The sequence below is a fragment of the Sycon ciliatum genome, chromosome 7 (genome assembly GCF_964019385.1).
Source record: "Sycon ciliatum chromosome 7, ocSycCili1.1, whole genome shotgun sequence".
NCBI lineage: Eukaryota > Metazoa > Porifera > Calcarea > Leucosolenida > Sycettidae > Sycon > Sycon ciliatum.
In genome coordinates this window covers 19507595-19521335 of record NC_088649.1, presented here as the reverse complement: position 1 = coordinate 19521335, position 13741 = coordinate 19507595, and the positions used below count along the sequence as shown (strand labels likewise).

Sequence of the window (13741 nt, the reverse complement as noted above, 5' to 3'; positions counted from 1 at the left end):
CACGCAGTCGTATTTATTTTGACCCTCGGTAGATGTTATCAGTGGCTGCAGCACTTCCACATTTAGGGTCGTTTTAACTGCAGTTTTGAGTTGTTCTGCGGTATTTTCTTGTGCATTTGTGTAAAATCGTCCTGATGGGCGCTTATGAACTTGTGCATACATGTATATGCTTATGTGGGCTGTTTGCGCATGTTGGTGTGTATTGTGTATGTTGGTGTGTATGCGCATGTTGGTGTGTTGTGTATAATATTATTGGTATGTATGCGCATGTTGGTATGTACATGTACATGTATGTGTATATTGATGTATATATTGGTGTGTATGTGTATGTGTATATTTGCCTTTGTGTGCTGTTCCTGTTACATGTATCTGCGCTCAACGCGTACAGAGGTTCATACAGGTAAGCGGAAGATAAGTTTCACTCTTTCACATTCCCTGCACACTTCTGCTTCCCCGAGATATCGCTCTACCATGATTCCCCCTCTGCGTGGGTGCAGGCCTTTACAAGTAAAATTGTGTTTAGGTAATTGGGTATGCCTTACAAACACTCTATTTTCCAGAGTATAAGCCACACTGGCATCTATGTCGCACCCCAATTTTGTTGCCATGAAGTACAGATATCCACCCTATTTATCACCCTTTATATATTATGATTCGGAGTGAGAGCCAAGGATAAAGTTATAGAAAGTAAAAGAACCAACGAACATGTTACGCTATAACGCCCACTAACACCACCAGTTGCTTCAAGATCAGCTCATGCAGCGTATGAGCTGATTGTCATGTGGTGTTCGTGGACATTATACGGTGACTTTATCCTTCCTGTCTGTGATTGATTTTTACTGTTTACCAATATTATCCCCCATGGCGACCCCCGTAAGTCCGTAACTGGCAGGGCAGGGTTGGGCCTTTTTCCCCCAAAAAACATTCCTCCCGATGTTAGTAGCAAGTACTCTCGTTCGCAGTTAGTACTTAGTTTTTTCTTCTTTTCTCTATTTATTCTCTTTACCAGGCGTGGGCCATCCCCTGGACTGTCAAAATGGGTGCCTGATCATTATTATTTTTCTGTTTCTGCTTTCATGGCAGTCTATTGCACGCCTGAAAAAAGTACTTAGTTTATTCGGCGGGTTACAGAAATATCGTTCGCTGGCTTACTTGTAGTTTTGATACCGCTTCGCTCTTCGTTGAGATATCTATCATTCTCCCTTTTTTCTTCATATCTTCTCCCCAACCCTCCTTCCCTGTAACAAAATAACATATTCGCTGCCTTGTCATTGAGAATTTGTGCTCGATTGGATTTGCGAATTCAAATAAAGTATACAAACAAACAAACTTTAAGTTCCTTGGTTCTTTTCTCTACTAGAAGTGATTTTAATCATCGGAGTATAAGGCGCAAACCTCTTTATGGATGAATTCAGAAAAGAACAAAACACAAAAACTGGAAATATACAGCAGCATGCCGGCCTAACCCAAAGTACATTCGACTCCTGATAGAACGAACGCCATTGTGCAGGAGAATTAGTTCTTTATAGCCGAAGTTTGTTACAACGGAAATGCACTTAAGCGGGATTCACAGAAGCTTTTTTGCGATGCGACACGCGATGCGACGCGATCTGCGACGGACGCGTGCGATGCAAACTCGCGAAATACCATTCACAGAAGAAGTCAGTGCTGCGACAACATCTTGCTGATTTGGCTACGTCACCATGATATTCGCGCGGTTTGATACAACTTGTACAAATTTATAGGCAACTCTTGAACCTTTGTACAACTTTGCTGTAGAAAAGGTCAAAATCGTACGCCAAATCGTTTGTCGCATCGCATCGCGAAAGTTGAGCCAAGCTCAACTTCTGCGATGGCCTGCGATGGCCCTGTTGCGGCAGTTGCGTGGGGTCTGCGATGGTTGCGATTTGGGGATTTCCCGGTTTCGCGGCTGTTGCATCGCGTGTCGCATCGCAAAAAAGCTTCTGTGAATCCCGCTTAACGCTGTGGGTTCGAAATGAGACGTGGATAGCGGTTCGCTAAATCACAAAAATGCGCTATTTACTAGAGTTTGTTATATAAATGGAGTCAACTGTATTCCCTACACCGTAGCTCAGTAGTCGTAGAGTGTCTGCTGTGCTTAACGCAATGCTCTTGTTCTCCTGCTGTAGCCTGTACCACAACTGAATAGAGGGCTTGGAAGTATACCCACGGAAAGTTTTGAAAATGTTCTCATTGTAGACGCTGAAGGGTGCCCTCTTTCTTGGTGTTATAAAATGTGGTACTCGGGGAAACATTAAAAACGCTGCCAAAGTTCCCTAAAACTATGTAAAACATAGGTTTTACGGGACTTTTTTCAATATTTATGTTAAAGAGTGAAGACCTGGACTGGGTTTCCAAACTGAGTTCTGTTCTTTGATGTTATGCACTACAGATGTTCAAGCTACTATCTGCAGGCAGACATGCTCCAACCTGCAGACACCTGCTATTCCGCAGCTGATGACTTTCCACGACGCCCAGCAGTTCTGCTCCAACACAATGAAAGCAAGGGATCTACTTTCAGCACCACGCCCGCCGGGAACACCCAGCTTCAAGGGCTTCGCTAAGTATGTTCAGAAGAAAGCGGCGTTGAACTTCATCAAGATAGCAGGTGTGGCCAGTGAAGAAAGTCAGTACTTCGGCTGCCTGGCCCACCATATCCGAAGTCACGTGACCAACGGCGATATCAAACAGAACCCATTCTGGATATCCAGATCCTCTGATGCTACTGGGGATGGGCACTACCTGGCGTCTGATGGCAACCGCTATCCAGCAAACACCAGGCTGCCGTTTGTGTGCGAATATCATCGAACATGCAGTAAGTACGAACGACATGTCTTCGTTTTCACATGTTAATAAGAGCAAGAACCCCGCAATGACAAGAAATCATCATTGTAAGACACAGAAATATTCAGAAGATGCATACCACATTTAATGTTAACTTAAAATTGATCCAAGGTTTTTTTACCACTTTGGTGGTGGGTTTGATCCACTCACCGCCTACCACTTCAGAAGCTGAAATTGTGCCTTGATCCTTGAGAGTGGTGGCGCTCCTGCGGACGATGAAAACTTAGTCTATCAGAGTCTCATGCGAACCCTGATATAAAAAAAGAAATCTGTTTTGTTTATCCAGCCACCTTTCGATCCTACAGTCCATTCATTGGAAACTGGCACCCTGACTTTTGGTGTCTCTCTCACATAGTTGTAAATATCGCGAAAACAACAGTACATCCTGCATTGTGTGACCCGTGCAATTACTCCTTGCCACATTTGAGGCCACAAAAGTCCAAGAACAGGGAAATAGAAATTCAGCGAGGTGTTACAAAATTAGGACAGGTATGCCATGGCAAAATGTATGGAGAAGCAGATCCAAAACCCAGATTTTTGGGTTTTCATCCACAAATCGGCCCAAATCCGACTTTCAAAAGCCAGCGGGCCAGTTTCCGATGAATTGACTATAGTCCAGGGTATGCTTGGTCGCATTGACTGCCATGCTCAGCGGAATCAAGTTTCAAGAGGCATCACTCTATTTCTAACTCTCTGTTAGGTTTCAGGGTAGCGGGGGGGGGGGGGGGTCTCTCTCTCCTCTCATCCAAGACATTCAGCTCAAGTGAAGCTGGGGTCTTAGCATCCTGCTGATAAACTTCAATGGGAATAATGGGAATGAAGAGAATGTGTAAGTCACGGGGACAGATTAGTTTCTGACCATGCATTTGCCTGCGTGTTTGCGTCGTGAATGTGTGTGTGTGTGACTGCGTGTGTGCGTACGGGTGTGTGTGTGTGTGCGTACGTGCGTGTGTGCGTGCGTGCGCACGTGTGTGTGCATGCCTGCACCTGCCTCTGTGTTCGTGTGCGTCTGCGTGTGTGTGTGCGTATCCTTTTGCGTCGGCCCCATCGTCTGGTGCGCAGATCGTTCTTGTGCGGCTGAGGGCGTCAAAGGCGAGGTCATGTACATTCCGACACGGACTGCCAGCAACTTTCAAGAAGCTCAACTCGAATGCACGAGAAGCATGCTGAAGTTGCCACAAGCCGTTCCCCCTTTCTTCCCGCTCGTGAGGTGCGTCAATGAATTGCTCAAGGACGACATGGGCACTGGTGCTGTGGTGTGGATGCTCAGGCCTGACACCCGGGTGGCTTATGGCAGCGACGGACAGCTCTACGATCCCACCAAGAGAAAGCTGCGTCTAGTTGTCTGCTCCAATGTATGAGTACGTTAAACTACTACGCTTTTAAAAGCAACGTTGTCAGTTTAAGTACGGTAAAACCCGCAACGAACGACCATCCCTTGGGGCAAGAGAAAGGGGTCTTAAGTGGCAGGTGGTACTTTGTTAGAGGTTTGCACCGCAGGACCATAAATTAATTATAATAATATTATGGCAATGAAAAATATATTGAAATGAAACAATTCCAGGACGTTTTCGTCTGACTACCATCAGAGGAACATCGTCACATAGTAAGAATTACTAAAACAACCAGTTATATAGCTAGAGTAATATGAAAAGAAGCGTGAGAATGCAGCACAGCTAGCGGTTATGCATAACGCGTTTTAGTGATTCTTACTATGTGACGATGTTCCGGTGATGATAGTCACACGAAAACGTTCTGGAATTGTTTCATTTGAATAGTTTATACATGGTTATGAGTGCACAATTGATATTTTTCATTGTAATTTTACGACTGTTGTCTCCTCGTCGGATATTTAAATAATAATTATTATGCAAATAATCTACGTGGAGATAATAATTTTAATATGGCTATGAATAGGATGAAGGCCGCAGACATCACGCAACTACGTTACTTGTTTGACATGTATTTACTGTGTATTTTATAACAAAAATATTATTGAAAACCCATAATCGATTTTCTTGTTCCTATCATCAGTGGGAAAATACGGAACTAAGGATACAACCAAAGAAACTGAAGGTAAGTACTGTACATGTCAAACAAGTAACGTAGTTGCGTGATGTCTGCGGCCTTCATCCTATTCATAGCTTAATATAATTATTAATTTATTATGAATCATATTATGAATGTGAGACCGTCCGTGCCTGGCGAAGTGGTCTGTAGTACCAGGCTGGTCACTAGTCACCGTGGTCTTTAGCTACAGGTTTTACTGTAGTACCAGGCTGGTCACTAGTCACCGTGGTCTTTAGCTACAGGTTTTACTGTAGTACCAGGCTGGTCGCTAGTCACCGTGGTCTTTAGTTACAGGTTTTACTGTAGTACCAGGCTGGTCGCTAGTCACGGTGCCGGTCTTTAGTTACAGGTTTTACTGTAGTACCAGGCTGGTCGCTAGTCACGGTGGTCTTTAGCTACAGGTTTTACTGTAGTATCATTTCAGTGTAGATCGTTATCTCAATGTTTGGAGTCAGGATAGCTCAACTGGATGCTCAGCGTCTGTGTTATGTTGAGAAGTGTAGACTGTGCTCACACACTATGCCCTGGCAGCTAATGCTCGAAAAAGTAGCGTTTTCCGCTCGACATTCTGCTCGTATTCTGCCGGTATTCTGCCCCAGTCTGCTCGTATTCTGCTGGATTCTCACGTGCTTGTGAACACTATGGAGCCGTAAATAGGCACCAGCAGCCCCCTCCGCACTTCGTAGCTGGTTCTGCAGAGTATCTGCTCCTTCTTCGGCACTTTTCTGCCGAATTCTGCTCATTCTGCTCCTTTTCTAAAATAACCCATATTCTGCTCGAAATCCTGCCGGCATTAGCCGCCAGGGCCTATCACACACTCAGGGGCTGGAAGTATCAAGGTACGAGGTTGCTGTTGGTGAAGTTTCAACTCTTAATTCCCACGATTGGATGTGCCTTGTGCCCTGAACCCTATGCCTTGTGCTCTGTGCCCTATGCCCTGTGCCCTGTACCCTATGCCCTGTGCCCTGTGCCCTGTGGCCAGTAAGAGATAATACCATTGTGAGGAGTTACATCACATGCAGGTTTTAGAATGCTTGCTTCATGATAGCTTGATTGCAGTCCTACCGGGTGGACCCAAGAAATCGCGCTGCAAAAGTGCTTTTGGTTGAGAATGTTCTTGAGATGAGATGAGTCGACTGAGTTTAGCAGCAGGGACGAGATATTTTGCCTTAGCAGAGCTGGTGATTGAATATTCCAGAACGTCGATGGGAGGCAATTGAAGGAATGGAGGGATTTTTTTACAAAGGAGAGCCCAGGTCGGTTCTTGCAGTTGGCAAATGCAAGGTGCGAATATGCCGAATGATATAGCCTGTATTGACGTGATTACAGTTTGGGAGAATCAGAGTATTAAAAAAATCGACGGTTTCGCGTACCGGGCAGGTCACGAACAAGGAGTCGTCAAGAACCACCTTTCCGCTTCCGTGGGACGCCACCACCCCATGATCAGGCGTCAGAGTATGAGGCAGGGCGTGGCCATAACCTTGAGGTACTTTAGAAACTCCATTCTACTTCACCCCCGCTCCCCCCCCCCCTCCTCCGCATCCATGATTGCTGTGCAGGCTTAGAGCACGCACAGTGGTTTACCTTCTAACGTGAAATATTCCTTCTGCAGCCACAGTGCATTCTCTAAGCTTCCAACGTCATCATAAATGCTACAGGGAGATGTAAATAACTCCCATTTCGAGTTCCCCTAGGCTCCTCCAACCTGTGTTTTTTAATATTTATGATCTCCAAGATTGGAGCATTTATGCTGATCGCCTTGTCGGACAGGTTTTTGCGTGACAACTATCAAATCTCAAACTGCCCACCGTGTACGTGCGTGTGCATGCGTGCACGTGTGTGCACGTGTGTGTGTGTGTGTGTGTGTGTGTGTGTGTGCGTATGTGTGGGTATGTGTGTGTGGTGTGTATGTATGTGTGTGTGTGTTTGTGTGTGTGTGTGTGTGTGTGCTCCATGCCTGTAAACTTGGTTCTTTCTCCTCCACAGGGTTAAGGCACGGCTGGCCGCACCCAGAGCATGAGCCTATCGACGTGTGGCTGCTGGCGTTGATCAGCCCACTGCACACCTACCGTGGACACTGTGTTCAGTGACACATTCACGGCAGGCTGCGAGCTGTTACCCTTGTAAAAAATAAAATAAAATAGATAAAATAAAAGGCCATTTCTGTTATCTGTTTGTGCTGGATGTCATGTGATGGCAGTTAGCACGATGGAGCTCCTTTATGCTGCTTAACAGTGCTAGTACTAAAATGTCATGTGACCTGTTCACCGCTTACTACAGACTAGTACTTCATCCGCGTCATTAAAACTGTCGCTTTCCAGAGCGATTTTTTCAAATCTATTTTGTCCACTCGAAGCGAAAAGATCAGCTAGAACTTGAGGCAGAGCATTGTCGACGGACTAAGGTTGAGTTTGTGGCCTCTCGATTCGCTGCACTTGCGGCTGCGGTCGACGTCTCCATCAGAATTTGAGGCAGAACCTTCAGCACTCCGCAAGGCGCTGTGCGGGGAGCGTGTTCAAATTTAGGTCATGAAACTTCGTTTTCAAGCCATCCATGCCTCCAGGTAGCAGACGATGAGGGCAAATTAGCATTTTTTAATGGATACTGGTAGAGCGCGTACTCAGGCGCATGCCCCGTATGGGTTCCTGGGTGCCCGGAACCCCCTTTTTCGCTCACAATTCAGGATTTTGCTTCATTTTTTGACGTATTTCATGGGGAAGCCCCCCGGAAACCCCTCCCCCTTCAAGGGCACCGGCGCACGCGCCCGGTACTGGTAGCGCGCGTACTGGTATGGTGCGCGTTCCCCCGTGGTACCCATACAGCTACCGGTAGCTTAGCTTTGCATTGGCCGGAATTTTTTTTGGCGACGACTGTAGTACTACGGTGTGTTATACTCCGGGCCAAAATTTCATTGCTCTGCGATGACCAGAAGCGCCATATCAAGCAGGGGAGTTTTTGACGTCGAGCTTCGCACTGCGACTTGAGTTTTACGACTTTCGAAAAATCAACTTCTTGTCGCAGGTAAACAGCGGCTCGCCTCTCACCAAAAAAGCAACGCATACCAATCAAACCTAAAGCAAGCACACACAAGGCTTATTGTTACTCTGTACTGACCGTCGTGGAGCGATAGCAATTACCTAATTTCAGAACGCAGAGTTAATTGGACGTGCACTCTAAAACCTTTCCGGTTTTGGAGCCACCTCTGATTTGAAGCGAACAATTGGGCAACTTGGAGGCAATGGGTCAACACAAAGGAGTGGCTCAGTTCGATTGACGCTGGCCTCAGAGCAAACTTCAACATGCCAGTTTCCTTCAACAATCATAATTTCGAGTGAACAATCCACGCTGATCATCGGTTTGGGTCTATACTAATGTGGCTGCCAAGCCGTTCCGGTATCGAACCGTCGCCTCTACATGCATAGTCGTCGCTCAAAAATCCTGCCAATGCCAATACCTGTCACGTTGAGCGAGTGGTCACCCTGTCCGAGCTGTTTTCAATGGGAATGCGTCCGTGACAAGGAAAAATGGTCATCATGGTCGAGTGGTCGCCATATCCGAACGGTCGCCATCACAGGTTTTACTGCAGTCGTCGCTAAAAATCCGGCCCATGTCGGTACCAACCCTATCAAGATGTTCTCGTCAGGTGTATGTGAAAGTGGTCATAATGCCCGGCCTGCTTTATGGCTCCCGCTGCTTTTCAGCCGCAATGCGAGAGGATCAACTGAAACGACTGCAAACCGCGCAAAACCGAGCCATCTCCTGTATCGACAGCCATACAGCCGCTTGTCACGGCTCACTCCCTGTACTGTGTCAGCGAGATCTACAGGCAGAAAAATATTGATCACCATCTGGCGGTGCATCCACGCCCGCGCCAGCCCTGTGCTCGCCCAGCTTCTGACCCCGGCACAAGGCACACCTACCCGCCATATGCAGTTAATGTGGCCTACAAAGCCAGGCAAACTGTAGCCGCCGCGGTCAGCGGAGATTTTTTGTTGCTGGTGCTCTGCTGTGGAACGCTCTCCTTGGTGAGGTCCGCACAATTACCCGGCTACCTGAGTTTAATGGGGAAGTTCATCGATTTTTCGAGCATGGTCCAGAAGAAAGACAATTTGATATCGGTTCGAATGGTATATCTCTCGCTTCCTTACGAAGATACGATAAGCCAAACTTGCAAAATCGCCAATTGTATACTCGCGTTGCCATAGCGACCAGCGCAGTGATGACGTACGAAAGGCTTAGCTCCACCACAGAGAAGGTCGATCACTGCAGAATTTGGTCATTTTCAATTGGTTTATTGTATTCACGAAGTGAAAGAAGGGCTGTGTCCAATGCTGTTAGTGCAGTGAACTGTTTGTTAGTAGTCCTCTCGGTTGTGCACTGGGACGTGACACCGACAGGAGAAAGCTGGAGTGCGGAGACACCAGCAGACAAGCGAAAATAGTGACGAACACAATGCTGAAATCTTGGTTAAGACAAATCAGATGTTCAGCATTTCCCCCAACCAAGGACCATGCCGTTTGCTCTTTCCACTTCCTGAAGATGAATGTGATGCTTCCTGCCGACTCTCCTATCTCTCGTAACATCTTCTGAAGCCAGGTGAGACGACGGGTGGTGGAGATTGAGGAATGAAATAATGTCGTAGGTTTGAAAGTTTGCTGAAAATGTCTCAGGAGAGATGGCGAATTCCAAGCATCTTCTCCTAGAGGAAACCATTTCTTAGGCACAGTCAGCCTAGGGAAATGCAGGGGAAGGCCGATAAACAGTTCACTGCACTAACGGCATTGAATACAGCACTTCTTTCACATCGTAAATACAATAAGGCAATTGAAAATGACCAATTTCTGCAGTGATCGACCTTCTCTATGGTGGAGCTAAGCCTTTCGTACGTCATCACTGCGCTGGTCGCTATGGCAACGTGAGTATACAATTGGCGATTTGGCAAGTTTGGCTTATCGTATGGACGCGAGAGATATGCCATTCGAACCGATATCAAATTGTCTTTCTTCTGGACCCTACTCGAAAAATCGATGCACTTCCCCTTTAAGCATGCATGTGGCCTGTAGGGAGAAGTTCGAGTTGTTGCTGACCGCTCTGCTCTCCCTCCCCGTGTAGTTCAGTAATCCTCACGTAGTATCACAGAAACATCGTATTCTCTCTCTCTCCCCCCCCCTTTACTCGCAATTATTAGTATCCTACTCTCTTAATACGTGCTTCCATAGCCACTTCTAGGCTTAGCCTTCGCCATCTCTTTATTGGGTCGTCATTCCGTTTGAATGTGCGAAATGAAATAAAAACCAACCAACCAACCATGGAAAGACAGACTGGTATGGTGCACGCTCAAGGCCGTGCTTCAGGGTAGTGGTTGCATGTTGATTGTATGTATGTGTGTTACTTTAGCATCATTGCACTGTGTGTATGCAGGGAGACATAGTCATTGCAGGTGCACCGGCACTACACTGACAGTTCTTTCTTTGGAAACTGCGTGCGTGCGTGCGTGTGTGTGTGTCTCAGCGTGTGTTTGTGTTTGTGTGTGTGTATGTGTGCGTGTGTGTGTGGTGTGCGTGTGTGTGTGCGTGCGTACGTGTGTGTGACAGCTCTGGAGAGAGGTCCTGTCAGCAATCTCACTGAGCACTGAGCACCCTGCACTGCTTTCTGTGATCATCAGCCAGCCCAGAAACCAGAATTCGCCTGCCGTGAACGTTCCGCTGAAACTTCGGTTACGAGCACTAGGCCTTGGCGGATAATGCTCGAAAAGGTGGCAGATTCTGCTTTTTTTGCACCGAAATTGGCAGAACCATACAAACCTTATGGCGGGCAATTCCTCGAATTCTGCTCCATTTCTTTATCCACATACCAAACATGCATGAAACTTACCAGAAAAAGTACCGAATTCTGCCAATTTTTCTGCCGGCATTATCCGCCAAGCCCTAACGAGCACTAAAGTGCAAAACGAGCATTCAAACTAGCGTTATTTGCTGGAATAACGGGCAGTGCTGAAAGTATTACAGTGCGTATCGGTTATAGTGTGGTCGTATACAAGAATATACTGCCTACAAGAATGAACACTCATTTTTTCATAATCATAACACATATTTTATGTGTATATTTATTCTTACAAGCAGTATTATCGCATAGTAGAATATAATATTATCGGCCCTAAGAATGGATTTTGTGTAGCAAAATATGCCAGATTAGTGCAAAGTGTATCGCCTGTAGTAATAAAATCTGTGCTCTGTGCATACTCAATACAATAATATTCAACACAAAAAGAGAGTTATGTCCAACTGAGCATCGGAGAATCACTTTTTCTGTCCAGTCGGACTCTTGCTTCCGACTTCTCTCGGACTCTTGCTTCCGACTTCTCTCGTATCTGCTGCTCCGCAGTCGCCTAGCACGACCGCGAGTCTGATCCGTGTGTATCATGTGTAGACCTACATGATTGTACGTGTCCACATGCCAAACGTGCGCGCATAATTATAATTATGATACCTGTATGTCACACGTGCATATGATATGTCACACGTGATTTATCGTGTGTAAGAAATATCGGCAATAAGAATCAATGTCGTTTTTCAAACACCCACGCTATAACCGATACCTACTGTATTAGTAAAATATACGAGCATTAGCCGCCGATGACTACAGTCCATTCAGAAAAAGATGAGTGCGGGCTCTGGAGAGCTCCCAAATTTGGCGATTTTGTGGTACACTGTGCAGTGCCGCGAGTTTCGAAACTTGAAAAAGGGTTCAAAAAAGGTTCCTCAACTGGGGTTCAAACCGCAAATGTACTGGTACATGGTGTGCAAGTGGAGTGAACGGCCTGGATTTTCCTGGTTTTTCCCCCAATTCAGTGCTTTGGGGCAAAATCTGGCCGAAATCCTGTTCTTGTTATCGCTTGCATTTTGGAAAAATAGACTTCAAAAACACAATTGAAAGAGCATTCCATGGGGGATTGCCAAATAACTTCTGACCAAAACTCAAATTTTGACCCGTTTACGGCCAAAAGCTAGGATATCTGCGCTCTTTTCCATACTGCATCGTGCCAGAGTGGAACAGACTGCCACAGGCAATTCTGGACAAGCAGCCAGCCCGGAAACACCTGCAGAGCTTCAAGATTGCTGCATACCGTCACCTGCAACAGATTGACTGGTGCTCTGCTCATGACTGGTGCTAGCCATGCACATGTATCACACTGGCCTGCCATCAGTGGACTCAAATCATTATGTTGACCCTCTTCTAAAAGTAGCATTATAGTCATAGCGACGATATGTAGCGGAAGGATACAGTGACTCCCCAGCTGTCATTTGGCGGAACTCCTCTCCCACCAGATGAATTTGTGAAGGTGCTCGGAGTGACGTTTGATTCTAAACTGAGCTACAGACTCCACCTTCGGCAAGTGGCATCACGTGCTAAGCAGCGGCTAGGCCTCCTGCGGAAGGCAGCACCCCTTCTCAGCCATGCGGGCAGAGTGACTGTTTACAAAGGATTCGTCCGACCAATGCTGGAATATGCCCCCCCTTGCGTGGATGGAATCAGCTCCCTCACACCTGGCCATGCTGGATGCTGTCCCGCTCCGCGCCCTAAATGTCATTGGCCCTGGTACCATTCTTCCCAGCCTCCTTGTTCGGCGAAAGGTCTCTGCTCTCTGCCTACTGTACAAACTGAAGTGTGGCCATGGTCTGCCTCAAGTTGCAGCCATGTGTCCCCCGCCGGCTATACTGCCACGTCATCGCCGCACACGAGCAGCCCAAGCACAGCACCATCCCCACCAGCTTGCGCTGAATCTCTCGCCATGAGCTCCTGATTGCCTTCTGCGCTCTTTCCCATACTGCATCATGCCAGTGTGGAATAGACTGCCACAGGCAATTCTGGACAAGCAGCCAGCCCGGAAACACCTGCAGAGCTTCAAGATCGCTGCATACCGTCACCTGCAACAGAGTGACTGGTGCTCTGCTCATGACTGGTGCTAGCCATGCACATGTATCACACTGGCCTGCCATCAGTGGACGCAAATCATTGTGTTGACCCTCTTCTAAAAGTAGCATTATAGTCATAGAGTATTGCTCTCTCTATACTTCACCTCTTTCACTCTCTTTCCCTCACTTACCCATCTCTCTCTCTCTTTCTCTCTCTCTCTCTCTCTCTCTCTCTCTCTCTCTCTCTCTCTCTCTCTCTCTCTCTCTCTCTCTCTCTCTCTCTCTCTCTCTCTCTCTCTCTCTCTCTCTCTCTCTCTCTCTCTCTCTCTCTTTCTTGTGCACTCTCTCTGTCTGTCTCTCTGTCTCTCTCTGTCTCTCTCTGTCTCTCTCTGTGTCTCTGTCTCTCTCTCTGTCTCTCTCTGTCTCTGTCTCTGTCTGTCTCTCTCTCTCTCTCTCTCTCTCTCTCTCTCTCTGTCTCTCTCTCTCTCCGCCATTTCCTCTCGCCCGTCCCCCCCCCCTCTCATACGGTGCTTGCTGTGTACGCGGATCCCGAGACCCTTGGTCGGGGGAGTCCACTGCATCTCACCAGCGCAGCTCATGTAGCGCCTACACACCCATTGTTGTTCTTTTTTGTTTCGTCTTCGTTTGTCTCCCCTTCTTCAGTAGGTATGTGCAATGTGATTTAAAAAACGAAATGTCGCAGAACCTTCTCTTTCTATTCGAATATCTCCACCTCTTTGTCCCTCTTTCAATGACTTACCTCTCTCCCTCTCCTCTTTCTCTCTCTCTCTCTCTCCCTCTCTCCCTCTCTCTCTCTCTCTCTCTCTCTGTCTCCTCTCTCTTCTCTCTCTCTCTCTCTCTCTCTCTCTCTTCTCTCCTCTCTCATCTCT

At 47.0% G+C, this 13741-nt stretch overlaps 2 protein-coding genes across 2 annotated transcripts in view; one reads left to right on the top strand and one right to left on the bottom strand.

Moving 5' to 3' along the window:
* The first annotated feature begins 861 nt into the window (after positions 1 to 861).
* On the top strand, positions 862 to 7061 carry LOC135821675 (uncharacterized). The gene is made up of 5 exons (XM_065334673.1): positions 862 to 873; positions 2151 to 2181; positions 2414 to 2836; positions 3928 to 4226; positions 6922 to 7061. Exons 1-4 carry the CDS (start codon positions 862 to 864, stop codon positions 4224 to 4226), a joined length of 765 nt encoding a protein of 254 aa, XP_065190745.1. The 3' UTR covers positions 6922 to 7061.
* A 5523-nt stretch (positions 7062 to 12584) lies between these two features.
* The window catches only part of LOC135821673 (sushi, von Willebrand factor type A, EGF and pentraxin domain-containing protein 1-like), a 40057-nt gene continuing 38900 nt past the window's right edge, over positions 12585 to 13741 (bottom strand). The window contains exon 9 of the mRNA XM_065334672.1: positions 12585 to 12763. Within this exon, the coding sequence (XP_065190744.1) occupies positions 12585 to 12763 (179 nt within the window). The remainder of the gene's footprint in view (positions 12764 to 13741) is intronic.

Bases quoted from the DNA above. Each gene is read 5' to 3' on its own strand.
- LOC135821675 (XM_065334673.1), top strand. The intron at 2,182-2,413 runs GTATACCCACGG...TATGCACTACAG, and splicing joins ACTGAATAGAGGGCTTGGAA to ATGTTCAAGCTACTATCTGC. The intron at 2,837-3,927 runs GTAAGTACGAAC...TCTGGTGCGCAG, and splicing joins CGAATATCATCGAACATGCA to ATCGTTCTTGTGCGGCTGAG.